Genomic DNA, 18229 nt, shown 5'->3' with positions numbered 1-18229 from the left:
ATTATTATTATTATTAAAACAGCTGAAATAATCCATGTCATCTATTCCACTGGGTAAAATTCAAGAACGCCTGATTTCAAACTTTTAATGGCCAGATCTGGAAGTGAACTTTAGCCAGATCCTTCACAATGTGGTTTTCACTACACATTTTGAATAGAAGGCTGCTAGGGAATTGGATAATGTTGTCATTCTTTCATTCAATCGTATTTGTTGAGCATTTACTTTGTGCAGAGCACTGTACTAAGCGCTTGGGAGAGTACAACACAACAACAGACACATTCCCTGCCCACAATGAGCTTACAGTCTAGGGCCCGGGGAGACAGATATTAATATAAATAAATGACAGATGTGTGCGTAAGTGCTGTGGGGCTGGGATGGGGGAAGAAGAAAAGGGAGCAAGTCATGGCAATGCAGAATGGAGTGGGAGAGGAGGAAAGGGGGACTTAGGGAAGGCCTCTTGGAGATGTGCCTTCAATAAGGCTTTGAAGGAAGGGTAACTTTCTATCAGATTTGAGAAGGAAGGGCATTCCAGGCAGAAGCAGGACATGGGCAAGGGGTTGGCGGAGAGAAAGATGAGATCGAAGCACAGTGAGGTTAGCATTACAGGAGTGAAGTGTGAGGGCTGGGTTGTAGTAGGAGAGTAGTGAGGTGAGGGAGGAGGGGAAAGGTGATTGAGTGCTTTAGAGTCCATGGTGAGGAGTTTTTTTGTGGAATGGGAAGACATATCCTGAACATATTTGAAGGACAATGATCCGAGCAGCAGAGTGAAGTACGAACTGGAGTGGGGAAGGCACAGCAGGCTGGGAGGTCAGCAAAGAGGCTGATGCAGTAATCCAGGCAGGATAGGATAAGTAATTGTATTAATGTGGTAGCAGTTTGGATGCAAAGGAAAGGGCAGATTTTAGCTATGTTGTGAAGGTGGGGCCAACAGAATTTTGTGATGGATTGAAAATGTGGGTTGAATAGGAGAGGAATCAAAGCAAAGAGGCTGATGCAGTAATCCAGGCAGGATAGGATAAGTAATTGTATTAATGTGGTAGCAGTGTGGATGGAAAGGAAAGGGCAGATTTTAGCTATGTTGTGAAGGTGGGGCCAACAGAATTTTGTGATGGATTGAAAATGTGGGTTGAATAAGAGAGGAATCAAGAATAATGCCGAGGTTATCGGCTTTTGAGACAGGAAGAATGGTGGTGCCATCTACAGTGATGGGCAAGTCAGGGGGAGGACAGGGTTTGGGTGGGAAGATAAGGAGTTCTGTTTTGGACATGTTAAACTTGAGATGATGGGAGGACATCCAAGTAGAGATGACTTGAAGGCAGAAGGAAATGTGAAACTGCAGAGAGAGATCAGAGCTGGAGATGTAGATTTGGGTATCATCCGCATAGAGTTTGTAATTGAAGCCATAGGAGTGAATGAGCTATCCAGGAGAGGCGTACTTGGAGAATAGAAGGGGACCCAGAACTGAAACCTGAGGGACTCCCACAGTTAGCGGGTGGGAAGCAGAGGAGGAGCCTGTGAAGGAGACTGAAAATGAATGGCCAGAGAAGTAAGAGAACCAGGAGAAGACAGTGTGAGTGAAGCCACAGTTGGATAATGTTTCCAGGAGAAGGGAGGATTAGGATGAAGCAGAGACTGTTGGATTTGGCAAGGAGGAGATGATTGGTGACCTCTGAGAAGGCAGTTTCTGAGGAGTGAAGGGCATGGAAGCCAGACTGGAGGGGGCCAAGAAGAGAATTGGAGGAGAGGGGACAAGAGTTTTGGTAAGGTGCAAAGGAATGAGGTCGTATGTGCAGGTGGAGGGGGTGGATTTTGGGAGAAGGAAGGAGATCTCCTCTAGAGATACTGCTGGGAAGGATTAGAGAAAGCAGCGTGGCTCAGTGGAAAGAGCATGGGCTTTGGAATCAGGGGTCGTGGATTCAAATCCCAGCTCTGCCACTTGTCAGCTGTGTGACTTTGGGCAAGTCACTTAACTTCTCTGTGCCTCAGTTCCCTCATCTGTAAAATGGGGATTAAGACTGTGAGCCCCACGTGGGACAACTTGATCACCTTGTAACCTTCCCAGCGCTTAGAACAGTGCTTTGCACATAGTAAGCACTGATAAATGCCATTATTATCATTATTATTATTATTATGAGAAAGTTGAAGAGGGAGTCAGAGGGGGAGGGGCTGGGGAGAGGCAGGGGAGATTTTAGGGAGCTCATGCCTGATAGAATTTACTTAATACAGCAGGTGGCCAGGTCACTGGGAGAAAGGGATGGGGAAGTTGGGGGGACAGGGGGCCTGAGGAGGGAGTTAAATGTCTAGAACAACTGGCAGGGACAATGGGCATGGGTGTCAATAGAGGTGGAGAAATAATTCTGCCAGGCAGAGGTGAGGGCAGGGTTAAAGCATGCAAGGAGAAACTTGAAGTATACGAAGTTGGCCTGATATTTAGATTTCTGCCAGCAGCACTCTGCAGCTCATGCATAAGAGCCAAGGAGGAGGACTGTGCAGGTGATCCAGGGCTGTGGGCTAGTGGTACAAGATTGATGAAATGTTAGGGGAATGAGTGAGTTCAGTTCAATAGAGAGGGTGGTGTTGAAAGTATTGATTTGGTTATCAAGGGAAGGTAGTTCAGGAATGGAGACTAAGTGGGGTATGATGAATTGAAAAAGTTGGATGGGGTCAAAAGATCAGAGGTCACTGAGGGGGAATAGAACAGATTTACAGGGAGGAGGTAAGTGAGGAAGTCAGATAGAGGGATTTCAGAGTTGGTGAGGGTAGAGACTGTGCAAGTGGTAAGAGATGATGAGATTGAGTGTGTGCCCACTTTGGTGAGTGGGCGAAGTAGGGAGCAGCAGGGGGTCAGCAGAGTTGAGGAGTGATAGAAGGAGGTCCGGACGATGATCAGGAACATGTACGTTGATACTGAAGTCCCCAAGGACCAGTGTGGGTTTGGAGAAAGACAGAAGAAATGTGAGAGAAGGGGTAGTAGATGACCGTTACTAGAATCTGAAGTGGTAGAGGCAGATGATATAGGATTCAAAGGAAGGGAAAGAAAGGGATGGAGGAGGTGGAATGGTGCAAAAGTGGCGTGAGAAGGAAGCCAATATCTCCTCATTCATTCATTCAATCATATTTATTGAGCACTGTGTGCAGAGCACTGTACTAAGCGCTTGGGAAGTACAAGTCGGCAACATATAACATAACCCTAACATAACCCTGCCCTCTCCTCCTTTTCCAGTGAGTCTGAGGGAGTGGGAGAAGATGAGGGCCCCTCTGGAGAGAGTAGCAGGGGAGACTGTCACCTGGGGAGAGCCAGGTTTCAGTGATAGTGAGGAGGAGGAGCAACTGAGTCACAAACAGGTCAAGGATGAAGGGAAGCTTCCGATACCCAGAGGAAATGGTTGAATTGTCCTTGGATGGAAAGTGAAAAGTGAGAGTGAAAAGGCAGGGATTAGAACCTGTCTGAACTGGCTGAACTGTCCTTGGGACCTTGGGAGTCAAGAGGCCAATGAATAGGAGAAAATAGCCTGGGTTGATGTGATCCTAGAAGAAAGCAGGGTCTGAGTAGGTGTGAAGGCAGGCAACTTTTGAATTGTAAAAAGTATGAACCCGGGCCTTTGTCACCTGGGTGTTAGGCAGCCACACCCTGATCTGACTGCAGGAAAGAGGGAAGATGAGGAAAACGGCTTTGTACCATTAGCTCTCTCTCTCTCTTATACACACAAACGTGCACCTGTGTTGACACAACTTGATACGATGTTGGGAGACACAGTTGTGTGCGCATGCAAGCAAGGGATCAAAACACATGAAATACCACATCAGTCTTTCCAAAAACGCAGCACCTGCTTTAAAGGAGATGTGCTGTACTTTACCGTTTCTCTGTCAATCAATGGCATTTCTTAAGCCCTAACTGTGTACTAAGTGGGAGAGTAGGATATACAATATTGTTGAATAAGAAATATACCACCTTAAATTTGAAACAGCACTTATTTTCCACAGCTTATTTCATTTTTGTCCTCATAACCCCTCTGTTAGATAGGGAAATATAGTGCTGAATAATAAATCTATCACCTTAAATTTGAAACAGCACTTATTTTCCACTGCTTATCTCATTTTCATCCTTATAACCCCTCTGTGAGATAGGGAAAAGCAGGTATTATCCCCAAGTCCCACAGGAGGGACACATAACAGTGCTCTTTAGCAACTCATGGGAAACCAACTTTCATCGCTTAAAATCAAGTTTCTAGTAAACAACTTTTTTTAATACTTGCAATTGGCTCCATCTGCAATATTAATAAAATACAAAGAACAGCAATGCAACTGAAACCACATTCTGGTCAGAGCTCCAATCAGTGCCAGGTTACAGCCAAATTGCAGCCCAACTATGGGAACTCTTGCCCCATTCTCTCAAGGGCAGGAATGTTATACCCCAATCTCATGCTCCAGTAGAAATACTTGCTTTAGCCTCTAAGTTTATAAGCTCCTCGAGGACAGAGATTGTGTTTATCTACTCTAGTTTACTGCACTCTCCCAAGCGCTTAGTATCGTGCTCTGCACACAGGAAGTGCTCAAAAAATGCCATTGATTGATTTTAGGGGTTTTCTTGAATGCGTACAATGGTTTTAAAATGACATGCCAAATACATACCTAGGGTTTGTAGCATTATTGTTTCAAGTATAACTAATTCTTGAGCTTGCTGAAGGTATGCCTGCAGTGAAAACACAGTTACTGTAAATAACTGTAACTATTTTCTTTTACAATTACAGAGCTCTTTGAAGGAACTTGGAAAAACTCAACAATCGCATATCTGCAGGTGAGGGAGCCTGAACATCTTTCCCCACCCACCAGTCTGTGCTCTCTGTGCTCTCCATGTCATTAGGCTAAGTGGGGAGGTTTTCCCCACAGCTGAGGCCAGACACACCAGTAGCTTTTCTTTCAATCCCCCCAGAAGGAACTCAAGCCCTCCGGCCTCCCAGGCCCCATGTGCCCCTGCAGAGGCCAGCCTGATGGAAATTAAATGAGTGAAAAATTCATTCTTTCGGGCTAACTCATCTCAGCTCTTCTGAGGTTCAATGAATGAACCACAGAAAGACTAGGAAATGAGGTTCTGAAGTTAGAACTCAACTTGGGAAAGTTCATGAGGCTGAAAGCAGAAAATGTCTGCTGCCTTTCCACTTCAGAGCTGTGATGCACAGTACAAACCTAGTATTGATAGATTACGTGCAAAGCAGGCAATGCTGGTTCCTACTCAACTTCTAAAACGAGGAATAAGAATCAGACAAAGAATGTAAGGTCATTTGGTCTTTTAGACTGTGAGCCCACTGTTGGGTAGGGACTGTCTCTATATGTTGCCAACTTGTACTTCCCAAGCACTCAGTACAGTGCTCTGCACACAGTAAGCGCTCAATAAATACGACTGATTGATTGATTGACTGATTTGGGGCCCCTTTTTCACCTTTTCTGAAAACCTGGTAAACCCAGGAGTTACCATTTCTGGCTTGTACTGGCAAAGGAGTTCTCCCCTTCCTCACCAGGTTGCCGAAGGAGAGACACCACACACTCAGGGTGGCGGCAGAGGCAAACCATAAATAAGGGGTCACATTTAAATGGCAGTTGCTGCCACACCTCGTGGGGCCGAGGCCCAGATGGTAACAGCAACGTGGACATGGGCACTACAGACCCAATAAAAATGCAGCCCAGTAACCCACTCCAAGCCCAGCACATACATCACTCTTTGTGTCCAGCTCTTGATGTTGGAGACATGCGTGTGCCACCTTGATGACATGTTCAAGTTTTCGGGGCTGTTCTTCCACTTTTGCAGCCAAAAATAAAGCAGTGGGTGATATTATCTGCATGGAAATAAAAAAAAAATCTCTTGTTCAGAGAAGCTTTAAAATTCATAGAAAACCACTAATCTTTAGGGAAATATAGGGTCTGAGATGTAAGGGCAGCAATGTGACCACCACAGGGTTCTTCAAAACCTAATAGTGTGTATCAGCATCATCTGAGTTTAATCCTTTGAATTGCTTCTCCTTGCATGTATCATTTTAGACAAATTCATAGAGACCCAGGAGGGCAACATCAGGAAATGCATGAAAAATGTAGCAAGGAAGGCTTGTTGAGGGGAAGCCTATATTGTATCAATTTTTGTTCTTTTTGACATTTTACTTTTTAGAGTAAACCACTTCATCAGCTAAAAAAAATAAAATACCACAAGCACAATTTAAAATGGTCAATGGTACACACACACACACACACACACACACACACACACACACACAGACACACCCCTCCACCCCGCCCCCACCAACCAAAAAGTTTTCAATAATAATGATGGTATTTGTTAAGCGCATTCTATGTGTAAAGCACTGTTTTAAGCACTGATGAAATTATTCTGGTCTAATTCTACTGCTACATTGACTTTGATGAAACATAGGATAGTTTTAAAAGACTAAGGTGAAAAGTGTTTTGTATTTCAACATTATTTCTGAAAGTGAAAAGATTCCAAATACGTCAGTTTTGTGAGAACCAGTCAAAAGGCTTCCCCTTTGCAACTGACCTGGGCAGGGAGCAGAGAGGATGGGATGGTACAGAGTACCCTGTTCTCCAGCAATAAGGATGGAAGGAACAGGGTTCCCAGGCACACCCTGAGGTAGGCCTACAGGGATTTTCACCGCACCCTCCACCAGAATGGACACGGTTAGGGAACTGGGGACCTCTCAGTCAACTTCACAAACTTGCCCGGACTCAGTGCCCTACGACGAAGATACATCCTGGCCACACGTGTGTAGTCAGAGGACAGGCACCAGGCCGGATTTCCCTTGTGCCCTGGGAGAACTGGCTGCACTGTCAACTGAACAGTTCAGGCCCAACAATGGTTAGTGGCAATATATCCTGGCCGATGTTCTCTATGGAAAAAAAAAAAAAGAATTCTGTGGCAAGTTTCTCGGGGATGGGTGGCTAGATGGCAATGCCATAGAGCTATAAAATCCATGGTGATTTCCACGGTAGGAGCCAAACTGCGGCTTCCTCCGAGGATGGATGGAAAAAAACAAAGGGTAACACAAATGTTGGTTGCTAGGCCAGCCATCCCGGGCAGGGCTGCAAGGGAAGATGATGGGACATACACAGGCTGGCCAAGCACCTCTCCGGAGCTGACAAACGGCCACGTGGTAAAATAATTCAGAGGTAGCAGTAGCAGTGATAGTGTTTAAAAGACACCAAGGTGGGCCGAGCCCACAGCAGCGTGGTTTAGTGACAAGAGCCTGGGCTTGGGAGTTAGAGGACATGGGTTCTAATCCTAGCTCCACCACTTGTCTGCTGTGTGACCTTGGGCGAGCCACTTAAATTTTCTGCATCTCAGTTACCTCATCTGTAAAATGAGGATTAAGACTGTGAGCCCCGCAGGGGGCAATCTGATTAGCTTGTATCTACCCCAGTGCTTAGAACAGCGCTTGGTACATAGTAAGCGCTTAAAAAGTACCGTAACATTATTATTATTACTATCTGCTGCTTTAAGGCCCTGTGGGATCGGGCTGCCGGGAACTGGCCAGATATCCAGGCACCAGTCAAACACACTCATCTCTGAGTTCATACAGCAGTACCTCACTTTTCCCGTCCACTGAGGAAGGCTGCGAGAACCTTCTTCGGTCAGAGTGGTACAGCCCTAATTCAAACAGCAGCTCTGGTGTGCCGAACGCAAGTCAAATGAGCTGAAGTCTATAACTTGTTATCTAGAGAAATTGATTCCTGAATGGAAATTACTGGCTTTATTACAGGGTCTGGACAAAGGACATGCCGCCTCAGGAAAACCCACAAGAGGAGACTGTCCTCTCTCAGCAAGCACACTGATTCGCTGATGAGGAGGGGCCTTCTTCAGGATAAATTAAGGTCCACCCCCAATGGGAATAAGCTGCCGTTGTCAAAGCTGAATTCTCCCATCATAGGGGCGGCCGATTCCAGCAGGTCAAGGCCCACAGGGCCCTGGAGGAAGAGCAACCCTACATAAATCCTGGTGCTCAATCTAGAGGCCGCAAAGAGCAGACCCTCAGGTCTGCACAAGGCCTCTGGCCCGGACTGTTGGGCCAGAACCTCCTCTCCTGGCAGCTGGGGAATTGGCCGAGAAGGATGGGGTACACCGCCAGAGCGGCAGGCCTGGTGACAGCACTGCCTGACAGAGTGGGTCCCAAGATTTACAACCTCCCTGACAGTTTTCCTGCACTCCTTTAGGAAAAGGGAAGAGGTGGAAAGGAGAAGGGCCAGGGAAGGGCTTTGGCATGTGTGCGGGTATATGTAGAGGCCACTGCAACAACTGCACTCTTGCTCCTGTTCATACCCAGCTCGAGGTGGGCGCGGGCCCTTGGGCTGAGCTTTTGCTCGCCCGCCTTTCAGGCTGTTCAGCAAACTAAGCAGTGCCCTTTCTTCTTGTTATTTTGCCAGGAGAGCTCGTCAGGACTTTGAGCACTCAGGTGACGTCTCCAGGGACATTCTCTCTCCAGTAAGGGCTGAGGTGGACACACAGTAAGGAGATGATGCCCTTCTACCCTCTAAGGGCCGCCCCAAGCCTGCTTCCCAAGGCTCCGACTCAATTACGAGTTCTGAGTGAAGTAGCTTACCCTTTACTGAGGCAGGACTCTTCCCCTTGGCCAAGCTGGTACCACAGTTAAGTGCCCCATCCATCAGTAACAATACTTCCTCAGTGCCCACACCACACCCCCTGTGAGCAATTACAAAGGAAAGAGACAAGCCCATTCCTGCCCTTGAGGTACTTACAATCCAGTGAGGAAGTACAACCCCACACAGGAATACAATTTAAGAGCAGTCCGGCTCTGGAGTGAAAGAGATGCACGAGGGTCTTTTCCTAAAACTTTGTCTCCAAAGTACCCTCTGGGATATCTCCTAAGGCCTAGGCATTCCGTGGGATGGCCCGAAAGGCATAAAACCCCTTTCTGGGAATGTGCACTGGGACTCGGACTAAGACTTGCTTCTATGGGGAGGCAGCTTACATGCACAAGGCAGGTTTTTTTAGAAAAGTAATGGCATGGGAGGAGGTGAAGACAGTTGGAAGGGGGACAGGAAGGGGACCCTGCTTTCTCCCAGAGCCAGAGGAGGGAAGGGGAGAAAGAAAAGTGCCCTAATTAGGCACAGAGCTCGCATTCTGCAGGCGGTATACTGCTGACATCGCAACTGAAGCAACGGCTTTGGGTTTTAAGTGAGAAAACTGGCAAATTACCCCCACCACAGTTTCAAATATCACGAGGTTTTCATGCAAATCGGGGCAAGTTGGGAGGCCCAGTCCCATCCAAATACTCCCCACCTATGTCCAACGTCTTCATCGGGAAGACACTCGAGCGCCTCCTTTTAGTAGAAATTTCTGGAGCTGGCCCTTAAAAGGACAAAGTCAGAAGATAGCAAGCTGGCTCCAGGGAGAAAAAGGGGCAAGGTCAGGGAAAGAATGCTGCTGATAACAGCCAACGAGCGATAGGTTTGGGCAAGCGTTTAATTTGTGACCTTCACAATGTCTAACTGCAGGAGTGCAGTTGGCCAGTGGGGCTCTCTTGGGGGAAGCTCATAGCTGGGAGGTCACAACTCTGCTTCCTCCACTAACCCTGAAGAAGGCCGACGGTCCAGCCAATTCAGGGTGCTTTGGGACAACAGTTCCATGGCTACAGCCTTGGGCAAACCTTTTCCCTCCCTCATTGTTTATTCCCTCCCTAAGCTTCCAGGAGCAAAAAAGTTGCAGGTTAGAAAATTCGATTTTGTAGCAGTTCCCTCTACTATGATAGCAGTTTCCTTGGCCAAGAATTGAAAATCAGGTGTGTTATCTGAAAGGACTTTATGCGCTGAAAATACACACTACTGAATCAATTAATCAATCAATTGTATTTATTGAGTGCTTGCTTGTGTGCACAGCACTATGCCAAGCGCTGGGAGGGTACAATATAAGAGTTGGTAGACACAGTCCCTGCCCACAGAGAGCTTACAGTCTAGAGGGGGAGACAGACATCAACATAAACAAATAAAGGTTATGTAAGGGCCATGGGGTTGAGGGAGGGGAGAATAAAGGGGGAAATGGACTGATTCTCTTCAACCAAACCTTCTATTAGAAAACCACTCTGGACTGAGAATAAAAATATAATTTAAGGCCAAAGGCAAAGTTTCCCAATAGCAAGTGCTGCCGAACTCATAAGCAGTGGGACCTGGTGGAAAAAACTCCGGCCTGGGAGGAGACCCAGGGTTTTAGTTCCGGCTCTGCAATGGGAGTTCCTGTGTGACTTGTCCTGTGTGACCTGGGACAAGTCACTTCACCCCCCTGGGACTCAGGTTTTTCATGGATACAATGGGGACATGCTTGGTTGTAAGGTCTGGGTGGGACAGGGATGGTGTCCAACCAGATATGTGCTCAAATGCTGATGGCGCCAAAAGGGAAACGCACCAGAAGCATTCTCAACTGACGTGTCTTCCAGGAGAACTGTCCTCGCCCAAGCGCTTAGTACAGTGCTCTGCACACAATAAGCGCTCAATAAATACCAGACTGATTGAGAATACTCACAATTCCAATCAAAGGAACCCTCACCTTTGTGACATCACCCAAAACTAATCTTGCAAATTTAGCTAGCCTAACTGGCCTAGCTTAGTTTGGACAATGGAAAGAGTTCAAGTAACCACACAAAATCGGCTTCGCATGGCAAAGTGAAAACCCTAACCGGCCCAAATGGCCTCATTTTTGTTTTCTAATTTTTTGATTATCTAATACCAGTATAAAACAGGAACCAAAAGAGAAGATGCACCTTATCCACATAAAACTTGAACAACTGTCACTCTAACCAAAGGTTCCCTGACTTATTTGCCAAATGCAAATTCTCCCCTTCCTGGTAAATTGGGAAAATTTACCTACACCATGATGGCCCATTTCATTTCAGCTCCTATATCCAACAACCTACTTTCTAAGGGACCCTGGTATCACTGTCCCATACAATACTGGCATGTACTGAATGCCCCATTAGTGCTGAGCAAAGTATTAAGCACTTGGGAAAGTTTAACAGTAGCATGACCCAAGTTCCCTGCCCTCACACTGCATTATATGCTCCCAAGCATTTAGTATGGCGCTCTGCACACAGTAAACACCAAATACCTGAATTGGAGGACTGACTCAAGTGGCTTATAATTTAATGGAAGGAGACAAAAAGAAATTACTTCCAGATAATGAAAGGAGGACTAATAACAAAGAAACAGCAGAAAGCAGGACAAATAAGTCAAGGTGAAACAGCTGATTAATTAAATGAACTGTAAAGGAGGGACTGCATCCAGATTATCTTGCATTTACCCCTGAATTTAGCTCAGTGCTTGGTGCAGAGTAGTTACCACCATAGTAAAATAACCAATAAATATTGAAATGAAGACACACAAAAGTGCTCAAATGATTTCTACCAAAGCCACCTGGAAAGTCAGCACTCTTACAGAGAGCAGGATTCTGCTGGGCAGTTCCCAAGGAGAACAACACCGTTGTAGAGCCTGAGATTTGGAGAGAAAAATTCAAATCTGAATCAAAGGCAAGAAGTGTTGTGGGGGAGATGGCTCTGGCTTGGTACGTTCCTTCAAAATCAGCTCTGGGGCGGTGCTTTGAACCCCAATTACTTCTGCCCTACCAATCAACAGTACCTAACTGAGCACCTAACCAATTAGTGGAATGTATTGAGCACTTACTGTGTGCAGAACACTGTACTAAGTGCATGGGAGAGTACTCTATAACATAGTTGGCAGACATGTTCTCTGCCCACAAGGAACTTATAGTTTGGAGGAGGAGACAGACATTAAAATAATTCAGATATGTACCCAAGTGCTGCAGGGCTGAAGTTGGAGTGGATATCAAGTACTTAAGGGGTACAAAGCCATGTACAAGGGCAAGACAGAAGGAAGAGGGAGTATGGGAAATGAGGCTTAGCCTCATACCACCTTGGAGGAGATGGGATTGTAAATAAGGTTTTGAAGGTGGGGAGACTGATAGTCTGTTGGATATGAAGGGGGAGGGAGTTCCAGGCCACAGGAGGATGTGGGAAGCGAGATAGATGAGCCCACGGTACAGTAAGTAGGTTGGCACTGGAGGAGCCAAGTGAGCGTGCTGGGTTGTAGTAGGAAATCAGCGGAGATAGGAGGGGGCAAGGTGATTGAGTGGTTTAAAGTCAATGGTAAAGAGTTTCTCTTTGATATGGAGGGGAAACAACTGGGGGTTCCTAGGGAGCGGGGAAGCATGGACTGAAGTTTTTAGAAAAATGATCTGGGCAGCAGAATGAAGTATGGACTGGAGTGGGGAAAAACAGGAGGCAGGGAGGTCAGCAAGGAGGATGATGCAGTAATCAAGGCAGGATAAGATAAGTGTTTGAACTGGTAGTACCTATGACATTGGGGTGGGGGAACCGGGAGGAAGAGAGACACTACAGTAAATTACAGGTAGGATGAATATGCAAAACATGTACAAAGATGCCTATAGATGCTTTGCGAAACAGTACGGTTCAGTGGAAAGAGCACGGGCTTGGAAGTCAGAGGTCGTGAGTTCTAAACCTGGCTCCGCCACTTGTCAGCTGTGTGACTTTGGGCAAGTCATTTAACTTCTCTGTGACTCAGTTACCTCATCTGTACAATGGGGATGAAGACTGTGAGCCCCACGTAGGGCAACCTGATTAACTTGTATTCCCCCCAACAGCGCTTAGGACAGTGCGTGGCACATAGAAAGCGTTTAACAAATGCCATTATTATTATTATTATTGGGAGGTCCTGACGACTTAGGTGTGGCATTTGCATTGAAGTGGCAGTACAGGCCAGGAAGATGAGATATTAAGCAGGGATGGCCTCCTTGAGATGTGACTCCAGAAGGATTCTAAAGGTGAGAAGAGCTGCAGTTTGTCAGGAGTCCCAGGCAGGAGGAAGGAGGGTGAGAGCAAGAGGGTGGCAGTGGGAGAGATGACAATGAGGCCTCAGGAGTAGATTCACTGGGTGTAGGTCACCTAGTGCAGGTCTGGAAAACAATGTCCGTTGAGTGATTTTTCATTAAGGGGGTGACCTTGAATTTTTATGTTTTCATGGATTTAAACAAAGCCACTGTAAACCAAGTATCTCTTGTCTCTGCATACATTTTAGATAGTGTTTGTTCCTAAAAGAAATTCACTTTTCAGTTAGATGATTGACCTGAAGACTCATTTTTCTAAAACTTAACTTGTCCTTCAGCCATAACCAAGTCTATGTTAGGAATCCTCCAGATGGTTTGGGGGAGTATGAATTTAAAAAAGTGACTCACATTCACTTTGAGACCACCCCCTTCACCCTAAAAGAATAGGAAAAAAAAGATAAAAAAGTGAGGTAGTGCACCTGACGCCTGCGCATCATTACCAATATTAATACCACTTTTGCTGTTATAATCATAGCAGTTACAAAAAAGTGGTGACTGAAGTTGAACCCTCACCCCCACAGTACCTTGGTACTCACAACCATTCCATCCCCCCCACCACGATACTAATGTATAGATCTTGAAACCCTGTAGCCCCTTCTATCTGTCATTTATTTTAGCCCCCCCTCCCCCCGCCCAGATAGATTGTAAGTTCCTTGTCTGCTAACTGCACTATACTCTCCCAAGCACTTAGTACAGTGCTCTGCACATAGTAAGCACTCAAATACCACGGATTGATTGCTTACTTCAGTTTCTCCTCCCACAGTAAGCCCTCGATAAATACAACCGAGTGACTGAGTGAAGCGGTAATGTGTTACCATTTAAAACTCCAAAGTAAGAAATTACTCTCAAATTTTAAGTATTGTGACCACCAAGCCTCCACTTACAAAATGTTAAATCGCTTCATTCTTCAAAAAATGAGACAGGACCTGGCTGCTGGCTCCAATCCACATCTGAAATGGCACCTGAGAACTTTGGAAGCTAGGAGTCTACTCCTTGGGATTTGCACCAAGTTGTACCCAGAACTTAACCACTGTTTGTTTGAAGTTGCCGCATCCTCGATGGACCACCAAGGTTGTGCTCGAAACTTAACCACTGTTTGCCTGAAACTGCCCTATCGAGGTGGCAAAGGCGGGCCAAAAAGGGGGAAAATGTTCCTGCAGAAGACTCAACAGCAGAGCCTGGCTTAGAAAACAGGCCAACTCGAAGGCCACAGACTCCGTCGCTGCCTCCCCACAGTGGCCTCAGGGGCCTCCCCCTCACCTCCCGGCTCCCCATTAGAGGCCTCAGAGGAGCTGCACACCCCAACTCCTTACAAGTGAGTTAGTCTTCAGCAATTTTTAAGGAAAAATTGTTTTGCATTCCACAACGGTGGGACTGCTTGACTTTTCTCAAAACTCTCCATCACCCACTTGCGGTGATCCAGATCCTCAGGCTGGGGTGGGGTGGGGATGGGGAAGCTTGTGAATGGCCAGAACAATGGGGAGACCAGGGACTGGTTACAAGAACCTTTGCTGAGCTATCACTTGACTGGGGAGGTGGGTTTTAGAGACCAAGATAGTTTTAAGGCTTGCAGATTTGTGCAGTGGGCTGTTATGTACTGATGAGATGTTAATCATTACGATACTTATTAAGCACTCACCATGTGCCAAGCACTGTGCTGAGCACTGGAGCAGATACAAATCAGGTTGGACACTCAACAAGGGGTTCAGAGATAAAGGAGGAAGAGGTACGAAATTTCCATTCTACAGATGAGGAAACAAGCACGGAGAAGCTAAGTGACCTAAGTGACTTCCCCAAGGTTACATGGCAGGCAAGCGGCAGAACCAGGATTAGCACCCAGGTCTTCTGGGTCCCGGGCCTGTACTCTTTCCACTACACCACGCTGCTTCTCATGCTACTGTTAAAAGCAAAAAAGGATCCTACTGCAGTGACTTTTATTACAAAAAAGAATGTGCTAAGTGCTCTTTAAAAAAAAAAAGCAGCATGGCATAGTGGATAGAGCCTGGGCTTCATGAGATCTGAGTTCTAATCCTGCCTTCTCCACTTACCTGTTGCGTGACCTAGGGGAAGTCACTTACCTTCTCTGCGCTTCGGTTTCCTCCTCTTTAAATGAGGACTCGATAGCTGTTCTCCATTCTCCCTTACACCGTGATCCCTATGTGAGACAGGGACTGTGTCCTGCTTGATTAGCTTGATAAGTCCCAGGGCTTAAGTACAGTGCTTGGCACAGAGTAAGTGCTTAAATACTACAATTTAAAATCTGTCAGGCTTGATTTGGTGGCAAATTAATGTGTGATGATTTTAGACCTGTAATCAGTCTGGTGCAAATCACCTGTCCACCTCTCCAGAGGCTTTCACATAGCCTCGCTAGGAGAAGAAATTCCCGAAGGCACTTGGGAAATGAAGAAGGGCTAAAGTAGAATCCCTGGACAGGTCAACTACTGTTTTCTTTTTAGCGGATGGAAAAACAAAAATCCCACTAATTGTATTTTTGTTTTGGAACTACCACCCGGGAATCCCTTAGATACCTGCTATGCATATACTTCCTAACAGATGAGACTTCGTATGAACACTGAAAAGTACTTAGCGCAATATTCGGTGGAATAAAAATTCGTATTTTTTCTACACAGTAACTTAAATCTGCTACCCTTTATTGAAAACCACTAGTTTGGAAACTTGTGGCATCTACAATAACCTACGACGAGATCCGACTTACGAGTCAGAAATGGATATTGCTAAGCAACTTTAAAATGGGAAAAAATATTTTTTCACTTGGCCTTTGAAGCCTAAAAGTGTTCTTTCTCCTAAGCATTCAGTACAGTGCTCTGCACATAGCATGCTCTCAATAAACGCTACTGATTGATTGCCTTCATTATCAATCTTTTAGACTGTGAGCCCACTGTTGGGTAGGGACTGTCTCTATATGTTGCCATCTTGTATTTCCCAAGCGCTTACTACAGTGCTCTGCACACACTAAGCGCTCAATAAATACGATTGATTATCACTTCTCAAGAAGTTAACCTTCTCATGCAACGAAACCAATCAACCATTCACAAAATCAAATCAAAACCCAGCATCCCGGAAAGTTCCACGAATCCACTCTGTCTTAAGTGATACAAAATGCTGGGTGGGCAGACTCTCGCGCCCTGTGCCTTGTCAGCCCTCCTTCCAAACCCCAAACGCAGAGTTTGGGGGGAAGGTTTATAGCTTAGACTGGTTCGGGGGGCAGCCAATCTTTTAATAATAATAATAATAATGGCATTTGTTAAGCACTTACTATGTGCAAAGCACTGTTCTAAGCGCTGGGGGGGATACAAGGTGATCAGGTTGTCCCACGTGGGGCTCACAGTCATAACCCCCATTTTCCAGATGAGGTAACTGAGGCTCAGAGAATAATAATAATGTTGGTATTTGTTAAGCGCTTACTATGTGCAAATTGCTGTTCTAAGCGCTGGGGTAGGTACAAGGTGATCAGGTTGTCCCACGAGGGGCTCACAGTCTTCATCCCCATTTTACAGATGACGGAACTGAGGCCAAGGGAAGTGAAGTGACTCGCCCAACGTCACACAGCAGACATTTGGCGAAGCTGGGATTCGAACCCATGACCCCTGACTCCAAAGCCCGGGCTCTTTCCACCGAGCCACGCTGCTTCTCTTTTGTAGTTCTCTATTTTCGGGGGCTTAAATCAGGCAGCGTAAGCGCAGTTTCGCCCTCTTCTGCGTTTGAAAGGGGAGCCGGTGGGCGCCGAAGCACTGGTGGAGGGACTTGTACTTCCCAAGCGCTTAGTCCAGTGCTCCGCACACAGTAAGCGCTCACTAAATACGACTGATTTTTTTAAATGGCATTTATTAAGCGCTACGTGCAAAGCACTGTTATACGCGCTGAGCACTGTTCTTTTAGACTGTGAGCCCACTGTTGGGTAGGGACCGTCTCTCTATGTTGCCAGCTTGTACTTCCCAAGCGCTTAGTCCAGTGCTCTGCACACAGTAAGCGCTCACTAAATACGACTGTTTTTAATGGCATTTATTAAGCGCTTACTACGTGCAAAGCACTGTTCTAAGCGCTGAGTACTGTTCTTTTAGACCGTGAGCCCACTGTTGGGTAGGGACCGTCTCTCTATGTTGCCAATTTGTACTTCCCAAGCGCTTAGTCCAGTGCTCTGCACACAGTAAGCGCTCCCTAAATATGACTGATTTTTTTAATGGCATTTATTAAGCGCTTACTACGTGCAAAGCACTGTTCTAAGCGCTGAGCACTGTTCTTTTAGACCGTGAGCCCACTGTTGGGTAGGGACCGTCTCTCTATGTTGCCAATTTGTACTTCCCAAGCGCTTAGTCCAGTGCTCTGCACACAGTAAGCGCTCCCTAAATACGATTGATTTTATTAAGCGCTTACTAGGTGCAAAGCACTGTTCTAAGCGCTGAGCACTGTCCTTTTAGACCGTGAGCCCACTGTTGGGTGGGGACCGTCTCTCTATGTTGCCAATTTGTACTTCCCAAGCGCTCAGCACAGTGCTCTGCACATAGTAGGCGCTCCCTAAATACGATTGATGACGATGTTCTGAGCGCTGACTGATTGGGGATTTCGGCCAAAGAAGGCGCTGCGACCCGGCCGAGGCCCGGCGGCTCCCGATACTTACGTTTCTATTAAACTTGGTGAAGGAGTGGTGCATGTAAAACCGGTGCATGTACACAATGGCGGTGTTGATGGTGAGCTGAGAGCTGGGAGGGCGGTTGAGGAAAGCGGTGGCCAGGCGGGGGGCGACTCGCGGACCCGTCCCGACCCGCCCCGTCCCCCTCGTCCCCCTCATCCCCCTCCCCGCCCCCTCACAGGCGGCGGCGGCGGCGCCATGTTCGCCGACTAGGCCCGAGGCGGGGGGGGGGGGTGGGGGGCGGGTGTCCCGGCGCACGGAGGATACACGTTGAGGCGCTGCCCCATGTCCTGGATGAGATTGGCGGCCTGCTGGCGATAGGACAGCTCCTTGTCCGCCTCCACCTCGCAGCGGCGGCTCGGCGTGTTTTCCAGCTGCTCCCGGCTGAAGAACCAGCGAGAAGAGGCTCCGCGGCCCGACGCCATGACACTTCCTCCTCCTCCTCCTCCTCCTCCCTCCCTCCCCCCGCCCGCCCGCCCGCCCGGCCTCCCTCTCTGCGCCCCGCGCGCCACGCACGCACGCACGCACGCGCGTCACAGCGTCGCGCCCGGCGGCGCGCGCAGCTCTCCGGGCTGCGTCACGCCGCCGCTCTCGCGGGCTCCGAGCGCGAGCGCGCGCGCGCGCGGGCCCACAATGCCGCGCGCGCG

At 47.3% G+C, this 18229-nt stretch overlaps 1 protein-coding gene across 4 annotated transcripts in view; it reads right to left on the bottom strand.

The window, feature by feature from the left end:
• The window catches only part of CCNT2 (cyclin T2), a 32651-nt gene extending 14623 nt beyond the window's left edge, over nt 1–18028 (bottom strand). For 2 of the 4 annotated variants that reach the window (XM_038750804.1, XM_038750805.1), the window contains exons 1-4: nt 17850–18028; nt 17571–17652; nt 5712–5834; nt 4633–4693 (exon numbers count right to left, since the gene is read on the bottom strand). In XM_038750804.1, coding sequence (XP_038606732.1) covers nt 4633–4693; nt 5712–5834; nt 17571–17652; nt 17850–18007 — 424 coding nt within the window. In that variant the 5' untranslated portion in view covers nt 18008–18028. Of the gene's footprint in view, nt 1–4632; nt 4694–5711; nt 5835–11445; nt 11500–13279; nt 13307–17570; nt 17653–17849 lie in introns of all 4 variants that reach the window. The other 2 variants (XM_038750801.1, XM_038750802.1) reach the window with 2 other exon arrangements.
• Between the last annotated feature and the right edge of the window lie 201 nt (nt 18029–18229).

Source organism: Tachyglossus aculeatus, chromosome 9 (assembly GCF_015852505.1).
Source record: "Tachyglossus aculeatus isolate mTacAcu1 chromosome 9, mTacAcu1.pri, whole genome shotgun sequence".
In the NCBI taxonomy this organism is placed as follows: domain Eukaryota; kingdom Metazoa; phylum Chordata; class Mammalia; order Monotremata; family Tachyglossidae; genus Tachyglossus; species Tachyglossus aculeatus.
Note: the sequence above shows the minus strand (reverse complement) of the source record. Positions and strands in the feature narration are given on the sequence as shown.